This window comes from Vitis riparia, chromosome 10, assembly GCF_004353265.1.
Source record: "Vitis riparia cultivar Riparia Gloire de Montpellier isolate 1030 chromosome 10, EGFV_Vit.rip_1.0, whole genome shotgun sequence".
Taxonomy (NCBI): Eukaryota; Viridiplantae; Streptophyta; class Magnoliopsida; order Vitales; family Vitaceae; genus Vitis; species Vitis riparia.
The window spans coordinates 14,719,187-14,729,538 of NC_048440.1; the positions used below are offsets into that span (position 1 = coordinate 14,719,187).

The following is a 10,352-nucleotide window of genomic DNA, read 5'->3' on the forward strand; positions in this document are numbered from 1 at the left end:
TTGCCAGAGTCGATGTCGACATGTTTCCTGTGTAGTGATCATCAACGAAGCCCTCGTGGTGAAGGTGAATAGGTACCCTAGCCTTTCTACTCTCTTACTTAGGGATTTTGGATGAAGAGAGTCGGCTGCTAAGGATGTTGCTTCAAGATGACATTTTTTAGAACTTTTGAGAAGTGTTGTGAAGGATCCTTCGGATAAGGGGTGGGTGGTTAGGACTAAGGAGCTGAAGGCCTTTCACGCCATGGAGCTCACTTGTGTTTCGAAGGGGGAGGATCTTGATAGTCTTCCCAGCAAGTTTGTTAACTTTAGCAACTATGAGGGGATGCCAATGGCAGGGTTTGGAAAGGAGATCAACCCCTTTCTAAAGATTTTGGAATCAAGAAAAGGAAAGAAAGGGCATGGGGCTAAGGTCTCAGGCGGAAAGAGGAATCTCCCCTCAGCTTTCTATTTTGAGAGGGAAATTTATAAACTAGAGTGCTCCATTAATTATAACAGTTCTCCGCTCACAATCAAAGGAAGGGGGAGGAGCACCGAGGATTCAACACCAGTATTATGAGGTCTTTGTCTTGTTTTAGTGTTGGTTAAGGGTTTTCAATTGTGGTTGGTTTTGTGGTGGAGAACCTCCCTATTCTTGAGTTCTCCTGTAGACCATCTCTCTTAAGGTTGGTCTTTGTTTGGGTGGTTTGTGTGCTTGCCTTTTGGCCTTATATTTTATACTTCATGTGTACTCTTTGTGCCTTTTTGCAAGCAATTTTAATATATTCTCCTAATTTGGCCTATCAAAAAACCAAATATCAATTGATTGATGATTGAAGATGTTTGTTTCTAATTAAAAAAAAAAAAAAACCTAAAACCTTTGACATGGATGAAAATCCAAAATCCAAAGCTTGAAACAAAAAAATAAAAATAAGTTAGGAAAATAAGATGATGAAAAGATGGAGATGAAGATGCAAAGAAGAAGACAATAAGAGATAAAGATGAGGGTTTAAAAGTTTGAGAATAAAGGAAGATGAATTGTAGATATTAGGAGAAAATTTCTAATGTCTAGAGCATGTGACTTTTTTTGGTCATTGGAAGGTTGTGCTGAAAATAGATCATGTATTCGAATTTCTATTTTTGGTAAGTAAATAAAGAGTGCATTAAAAAAGTGTCAGAAAAGCGCTTCAAAGAATACAAGGAGTATACAATGGACGCCTAAAGCACCTCCAAAAAACAAAGAAAAACACCCCTTAACAAGACCCTATCCAATCCACAAAATCTACAAACAAAAAAGGATAGAGAGCTATAAACATATTGAACCATGCCTAAAGATTACAGAAAAAATTAAGTTTGATCCTATGAATAGAATGCTCTATGTTTACAAACACCTTATTATTCCTTTCCTTCCAGATTGTCCAAAAAAGACACAAAGGGGCAACTCTCTACACCTTTCTCCTTTTTCTACCCACAACAAACCTGTGCCAACTTGTAAGTTGTCTCTCTCACTGAAGAGGGAAGGACCCAAGACATGCCGAAAAGTGAAAAAAGGAGGTGCCAAACAGCTCTTGTTTTGTCGCAATGGATGAGAATGTCATCAACCAATCCCTCCTTTTTGCAACAAAGGAAACATCCATTTGCCATAGCCCACCCTCTTCTCTTGATGTGATCCAAAGTTAAAACTTTGTTCAATGTGGCCTCTTAAGCGAAAAAGCCCACCTTGGGCGGTGCCCAAGAGTTCCAAATAACATTTGAAGGGAAATCCAATTGTCTTCCTAACTCCAACTCTTTATACTAGTCTTTAATAGAAAATTTTTCATTCTTCGCCCCTAACCACACCAACTTATCCTCATCCCCTACACACCCTCCACCCTTGCAACTCTTTATATATTCAAATTTTGGAACATTACCAACTCCGGAATTCTCAAGTGAGATGACTTAGCTGCATTCTTGGCTCTCTGGTTGAGTTGCTTCGTCCTTCCAAACAACTGCAACAACATCATTCGCTCGAAAACATTTTTCATGGCCCTTTTCACATTGAAAAAGTAGACTTTTAGTTGGTAGTCAACAAGGTGATGGAATTGTTTTCTGATGCTATGGAATCATTTTCCGGTGAGATAAGAAGAAAGGTGCGGGTACAAGTCTTAAAACCCACACCTTTTATTTTGCACCTGCTAGGAGAAATTGAAATTGAATGCCCTACACCATGAAAGAGCAAGAGAGGCAAGTGGACTAAGTGTTGACTAGAGTGAGCCAAGTAAGAAGGTGCCAAGAAGAAACGAACGATAGTGAGAAAAGGTGCAAGTGACCAATAGTCAATTACTCACATTCCACTGCTATAACAAGGGGTAGATCCCTCTTAATATTGATGCATTGAAATAAACAAGTTATTTGTTGTTGATTTAATATTTAATTTAGGATTTAGTAAATGAAAGATTTAAAATTGGAAGTTGTATCATTAGAGGATGGCAAGCTCACTTTGTTGAAAAGCACCATGTCTAGCCTCCTAATTTATTTCATGTCTTCCCTAATGATCCCAAAGAAAGTGGAACTCTAATGAGAGAAATTAAGAGAGATTTTCTTTGAAAGAGTGAGCCTTCCAATTGGAAGATCCATATAGTCAAGTGGGGATTAGAAGGCCATCATTAATGAATAAGGCATTGCTTGGAAAATGGTTATGAAGATTTTCTGATAAATGCAATTACCTTTGGAGGTGAGTCATTGTGGGGAAATATGGTGAGATGGTGGGGGGTTAGTGCTTCAAGATTGGTGGGGAGGCATTTCAAGTGAGAACCAACATCTCCAGTGGTAATGGTTAAACAATTTTGGACAAATAGTCTTATGGGAAGATGAAATAAGGCTATGTTTAGTTCTTGGAAAGTATTGAGGAAAGAAAATAACTGTTAAACACAATTATTTTCTCTTTATTTGGTTTGACTATGAAAAATACAAAAGAATATAAAATATAATTAAAATTAGTAAGAAATTTATATATATTTAAATTATTTAATCTTTATGTAGAAGAGTTAATAAAGAAATAAGTTTAAAAGGGTATATAAAAATAATTTATTGACTTTGAATCTATTTTTTATTTTTCTTCAATTTTTTTTTCTCCTACTTTTCCTCTCTATTTTTTTTCCTTGCATTTCCCATAGAATTTTCCAATGACCAAACATTGTCTAAAGAATTACTTTTAGGCTTTTTTTCACTTTAGCAGTTCTTAAAGATGCTTGGGTGATGGAATATTGAGAAACATGAGCTGGGGAGGATAGGTGGTTTGAATCCATGATTTTGGAGGAGCTTCTTGATTTTGAGTTGGAGGTGGTGAAAGAGTTTTTGCACCTTTTGAGCTTGGTATACATTCAGGTCAACTTTGTTGATAAGCTAGGGGGGAAGGAATCCAATTAGGTCATTCTATAAGTTTTTATATAGGGATTTGAGCTTCTAAGGTGTCATCCAAGGTTGACTTCATTGCTAGGAGGTAACTAGGAGAAAATTTTTCCATGATTGATTATCTTATGAGAAGATGGTGGACTTGCTGAATTGGTGTTGTCTTATCAAGCAACAGGAAGAATTGGCAGATCCTGTTCTGATCAATGTGGTCATCATCACTTTGGTCTTTGGTGTTTCTATTTTTGGGTGGCCTGGGTCCTTTGAAGAAAAGTCCTTCATGTCCTTACTAGGTGCCACGATAGATGCGTGGGGCAAAGAAGGAGGTTGGTTTAGAAGAAGGCCCCTTCATGCATGTTTTGGACTCTTTGCAAAGAGAGGAATAAGAGTTTTTGAAGCTTTTGAGCAATCTCCTTTGTCAGTTAAGGACCCTTTTTTAAAGTCTTGGTTGGTTTAGTTGTTTTGGGGTGGATGTTAACTACTGCTTGATTTTGTAAGTTGTTTGTGCATAGAACAGCCATAGGTGGTGTTTTTGGTTTTTCCTTTGGCCTGGTGCGCCTTGTTTACCTCCTATGTACTAAGGGTAGTGCCCCTTTTTTGTTAGGTAATACATTTTATCCTTTTGCCTATCAAAAACATTTTGTATGCAATGGCAATGTAAATATGCAGTTTTAGCTTGAGTTTTTTTTATGAACAATTTTTTTTTTTTTTTTTTGAAAATTTGGTCAATTCTACAATGTCAAATGCACACAGACTGGTTTAGTTATATTTTACTGATTTGTTTCTAATATGTTTTTGATTGTAGATCACTGGTAGTGTGGATGCTGCTAGAGACATATTAATAGATGGCATTAGATGTGTGCCTGAATCCAAAATGCTTCTAGAGGTAATTTTTTTCTGGATCCATCTAATTATATTGTTGCTTTTGGTATTTACGATAAACTTGCAGTAAATATAATGCCACATGCTGCAGTAAATATGATTGATTTGTCATAAATTTTTTAATAATAAAGTGCAAAAGCACTTTTGGATTAAGACAGTGCACAAGCTTGAGTGAGTGGTTCACCAAAATCATGCATTCTTTTGGGGGAAACTGGAAGCACATGAAGCCAAATCTCTAAAGACTGAGTTCGGTCTTGAGAAAAGTACTGCACATTATTTTGCAGCTGTCACTAAAACTGCTGCTATAATTTCGTCTAGGTGGCAGTTGTTTGTGTCTGCTACTTACCACATGGTGGATGTCAGTCTCACATTTTGCATTGCAGTTGATCTGCGAAATTTTTCAGTTTTAGTCTACTTCGTCCATTTCCCTTCCAAAGAGTACCTTATTTTGGTGGAAAATAAAGCTTGAGAAGACAATCCAGAATAGCATCAAATTTTGACAATTTGAATAGTTTTTGGTTTCTGGTATTGTAAATCCAGGCTATATCCATGAGAACATCAAAATGCCGTTTAATGTTTCATAATTACTTCATATAATTGCCGATTGTTACTTATGCAGGAATTGATAAAGTTTGCAATGATGCATGGAGGGTCAAGGCACATAAATGTGGTAGATGCTGTTGTTGCTAATGCAATATCTCCTGGGACTGATGTGTCTCAAGGTTTGAGTGCTAAAGATGGGGAATATATATCAAGCTTATATTTAGAGGTCAAAATTTCTCTTTGAACTCTCATACTACTATTTCTGTCATACTGGTTTTGGTCGATATAGTTTGAAAGGGCAAACATTTCTCTTTGGTTTGTGCATTGATGCTGCTTATTTAATTTTCTTTTTTCACTTCTATAATTAAATACATTTTCTGAATTCTGTTTTATTGTTCATGCTGGATGAAATTATTATATTCCTACAACCACATATTGGATGACTTCTTTGTTGCAACCCAACAGTTTATGGGCTGTCCTGAATCTGTTAATAACTCAAAATACATGCATCTCCACATGTATGAATCCGCTGCTTGAACCACTTTCTTCTTTTAAATGCATTTTCTTTGCTGATCAATTCTTGGATGTGCATCTAAGGATGCTAATTCTTTAAACACAACCATGGTTTTTTTGGTCTGTTATTTAGCTTGTCCTCTCTTCAAATGTTCATGCCAGAAAACTTATTCTATCCCAAGTCATTTATACTAATGAATCTTAAGTGGAAGCAGTTTGTTGACCTCTGTGGAACTATCTATGACGTAAAGAAGGCATGGAATCGTCACATAAAGTTGTTTCCCCACTGTTTGAGGACTATGTCCATATATAAGTACCCAGCAACGAGTTCAAAACCCTTGAGAATAGCTATGGAAGGAAGACCAGACATCATCGCTGCAATGCCTTGTCATCCATTTGGAGATTCTGGTTCTAACCGTCTGGCCCTGATCCCAATAGAAGAGCAAGGACTGTCATGCCCAGAAAATCATGATATCCACTCTGAGCAGGTTGTCAATGTCCAGCTTGAACCAGAAGCAGCTAACAAAAGTGCACAGGAGGGATTGCAACTGGTCATTCCCAAAGTTCCAGGGCAGCACAGAGAAGAAGCTTCTGAACCAAATGTGTCAGATTCCGTGGTTAAAGAATATAATGAAATCGAATCTGTACAAGCCTTGTTAGCATTGTCCGGGTCAAATGACCTTCAGCAAGAGGTTGAGCATGGACCTTTACAGGACCCGAAGTCTCTTTCACTGGAGTGTCTCTCTTTGAATCCTCAAGGCAAGGAATCTCCCGAATCAATCCCTGCATCATCTCATGAGGTTGAAGCTCCTGAAGAAGCATGCAGATCAAATGGAATCATAACTGAGAGTGTGTACAATACTGATGAAAACCCCCCTTCTTCCAGCCCAGTAGGCACTTCAGCTGATGATCCTGCTGAAATTCACAGTGAATCAGTGGGTCCTTTGTCTTCAGCTAGTCCTCAGCTTCCTACACCAACGGAAGAATTTTCACAATCCCTGGTGCCTAAAAGTGGTGGTGGAAAATGGAATCAAACGGATGGTACTGATAAATATGCTCAAATTCAAATGTCTCCAGAAAGACATAAAAATCCTCTACCATCAGAAGCAGTTCCACAGCCACAGTTGTCTGTAAATGGTGCTGGAAATCGGCGTCAAATGAACAATGCTGATAAAGCTCACAGAGATTCCAGTCCTAGGTTCCATGGGCATTCACGAAACAAAAGGCGTGCCTCCCGGCATGTTCCTCTGGAACAACAGTACCCACGAGATCAAATAGGCACTCAAATGCTTGTGAGCCAAGGTAATCCTGGTCAGCCTTTTTCTTGGCAAAACCAACAAAATCAGCAAGGGAGCCAAGCACAACATCCAATTCAAACTGCTGGCCAGGGCAATTTGACAGCTACTCATGCTTGGCCAATGCAAATTGTGCAGCAACAAAATTTTGCCTCTACATCTTCATGTCAAGTGCCAGCCCAACCTGTTACTTACCCTCAAGCACAGGTGTCTCAATATCCCATGCAAAGTAATGAGCAGTATGGGCATATGCAGAATAGCCAAGCATATAATCAGATGTGGCATTATTATTACTACCAGCAGCAGCAACATTTTATTCAACAACAGCAACTACAATTGCAGCAACAGCCTCAGCAGCAGCAGCACCCACAAGAGTCCGAGCAACTCCAGCAGCAGCAGCCACAACAACACCCCCAGCAGCAGCAGCTGCAACCGTCCCAGCAGCCACTGTCCCAGCAGCAGCAATCCCATCAACAGCAGCTTTTGCATCAACAATATCAACAGCAGCAGCTGGAACTGCAACAGCATTATCTTCAGCAGCACCAACAACAGTTCCAGCATCAACAAAATCATCAGCAACAGCTGCAGTTGCAACAGCAACAGTATGTACTGCAGCAGCAACAATCCTATCAGCAGCAGCAGCAGCAGCAACAACATCTGCTTTACTTGCAGCAACTACAGCAGAAACAACAAGAACATGAGCCCCAAAAGCAAAAACAGCAGCAACAATTGCAACAGAAAGAAGATCAAGAACAGCAGCAACAACAACTGCTGATAACTCCATTACAAATTCAGCAGGCATGGAACAACTACCAACAGGTGTGTTTCTAAAATATTGTTCCACAATTTTTATCCTGACTATTTATTTTGTATTGTCTTTTAATTTTTAGAAGGGGGAGTAGCCTAAACTCATAAATACTTGGGATGATTTCAAGGAAGAAATCAAAAAGCAGTTCTACCCAAAAGATGAAGCCCACTTAGCTCAAAAGAGTATGAAAGGGCTGAAACACACTGGGCCTGTCTGAGATTTTGCAAAGGAGTTCTCCACTCATATGGTCATGTTGGAGATCCCTAATAATGTTTAACGTAGAGCTTCTCTCCTATTTCTTGGATAACCTCCAAGGTACGGCTAAGCAAGATCTTTTACAACATGGCATGAAGGATCTTGCTATGGCCATAATGCTTGTGGGTGAGTCAAGGTGACCATGATATAGGTGGGGTCAAAGGGAAGATCTAAATCTCCTCGTGAGGAAAACAATAGTTACTCCCCAGCAAGTGAGGGATAAGGGTAAGAAAGAAAAAAGAAAGTTCATATTCAAAGTTAAAATGCTTTTGATGCAATGACCAGGGACTGTTTAGAGAGGAAGACCTTCAATGCTTCGATAAAATAAAAATCGCAAGAAGACTTAAGTGTTTGATCTCTTCAACTATTTAACTACCTCAAGGTGGCAGTAGTGCCAATGGCGCCTTAGAATAGATAATTGTTTTTGAGGATACAAACATCAATGGGAAGCCCACAGTTACCATGGTCAATAGTGGTGCTATACACAATTTTGTCTTAGTAGAAGGGGAACTCTTACCCTTAACATGTTGTAACCATCTTTGGAGAGTTGGACTAGTTTTTTTAGCAAGGCTTTCTCATGTTATTACACTTCTTTTCTTTAAGTGTTTCTTCCTATGGCTCACAGTTTTAGTTCTGTGACCTATATATGGTATCTAGGGCCAATTGAGTCAGGCTGTCTTACCCGAGTGCTGCCCAGATTCTTAGGGAAGATCCTGGTCCATGACAAATAATTTCAAAGTGGAATCAGTTGCTAAAGGTCAAAAGTTTCATGCAGGAGGATTATATGTTTCTACACTAGACCGAATTGCAGTCTGCAGTGAATATAATATACTCTATTATGGCTTACTTCTTAAGTTCTCCACCTTTAACATTTTTAACAGAGGCATTGACCCTAATTTCATGCTTGTACCTGTTAAGAGTATGGCATTTTTTTGCATCAATGCTAGAAGCTGAAGTGATGGGTTGTTTCAATTTAAGAGAATTGTTATCTAGGGGTGGCAAAGTTTCATATGATTTGCCAATGCGACTCAAACTCAACATGCTTTTCGAGAGTTTGAGTTGAGTATGATTGAGTTTGGACCAAATTTGTATCAACCTATGTAACCCGTTTAATAAATAAAATATTTTTGGGTCAACTTGCATAATACAAATTTGACTCAAATTGACCCATATAATAATCACATTGATTAACATAATTATAATTTTAAACTATTTAACTCATATTTGACTCATTTTAAATTTATTCTTAAATAAATATGTTAATTGAGTCATGAATATGTTTGGTTGAAACATTAATTATATAGACTTATACTAGACCTAACTCAACTTAATTAGTATATATGAAGATCTAATTATTAAATGGGTTAAATAAGTTATATGATGTGTTACTAGTTTAATAATTAGATAATATTTGAGTTTTCATTTTTTACGCAATTATCATTCGTGTTGGGTTTGGGTTGACTTATGTAATAGAGTACCTAGACTTTAACATGACACAAACATGACCCATCAGCATTAATTGTCGCTGTTATCTATGAGTTCATAACTGAAACATTTCTCCAAATTCAAAAAAGTATTATTCCAGTTTGTGTACTGCCATGGTGTTGTTTCAAGTTTTACTATTCTTTGTGCTCTCCCTCCCACTAGTGGAGGTAGTAGTTGTAATTGTTACTCCCTTATTTATGGAAATTTTCCCCAAAAAAGTTAACTAGCTTATTGATTGATCTACGGCTACCTAATTTTTAACAGTAACATCTTTTAAATGTATATATTTTAGTTTTGGGGTAGTTAAATGAAGAAATGTCCAAACAAGTAGGATTTTTTTCCCTCTCTTTTTCCAAGAGTTTTCAAGCCTAACCTTTGCTCCCTTATGCTAGGCTGGCAGCTTAGGGGAAAAAGTGTATAAGAGCTGCAACAGGATGGCTTAGGAATTAAAAAAAAATTGTTTTCTAAAATTTGAGTATATTAGTATGTTTTGGTCTGCATCCTGATCTGCTACCTTTGACAACAGCAGGCTTCTTTGCAGTACTATGATGCCACGAGTCATTCAGGAACGGAATCAAATCAGCAGATTATGGTACCCCAGGTGAGTGAAACAATGTGGTTACAGAAGGTTACATCTACATGGATCTAAACCACCATGGATGCTACCTCAACTCACCATAAAAAAATGTCGCTTGCAGAGCCATCTCCAAAGCTAGTGAAATGATAGGACAACTCTTCTTTATTTAATTACTCGCCCTTAAACCAAAATTGTTGAGTTACTTGTTTTATCGAATGATCTCTCTCTGTATGTGTTATGTCTTTTATACTGAAAAATGTTTCTATTGTTATGCAGGGCCAGCCAGCGACTCCACATAGTACCAGTTCATCTGAACATGCAGCATCACCGGGTGTCCAACAACAATCTCCTAAATTAATGAAACAGACGAATGATAATTCCCCCACTAACTCAGTGTAGAGGCATTACCTAACCCCAATAGGTTTGTTTTATTTCATTTTGTTCTTATTTTTTAAATTGTATCATAATTCCTCTTTCTCTAAGATTGCCTTCTTGTAAAAGTTTGACTAGATTTTGTCTGTAGGAGTCCAAGCTGTTTTAATCCATTTATATCATCTTCCTTGTAGACCTCAAGAAAACAATCTTTTATCTTCAACTCGTGGCCATTTTGATTTGAAGGGTGCTAGTC

General features: G+C 37.8%; 1 protein-coding gene across 1 annotated transcript in view; it reads left to right on the top strand.

Moving 5' to 3' along the window:
- Window positions 1–10,341, top strand: part of LOC117923121 (putative uncharacterized protein DDB_G0271606) — a 46,236-nt gene extending 35,895 nt beyond the window's left edge. Inside the window, exons 7-11 of the mRNA XM_034841363.1 lie at window positions 4,172–4,252; window positions 4,868–5,017; window positions 5,520–7,418; window positions 9,674–9,748; window positions 10,001–10,341. Coding sequence (XP_034697254.1) covers window positions 4,172–4,252; window positions 4,868–5,017; window positions 5,520–7,418; window positions 9,674–9,748; window positions 10,001–10,123 — 2,328 coding nt within the window. The 3' untranslated portion in view covers window positions 10,124–10,341. The remainder of the gene's footprint in view (window positions 1–4,171; window positions 4,253–4,867; window positions 5,018–5,519; window positions 7,419–9,673; window positions 9,749–10,000) is intronic.
- Window positions 10,342–10,352: the final 11 nt, after the last annotated feature.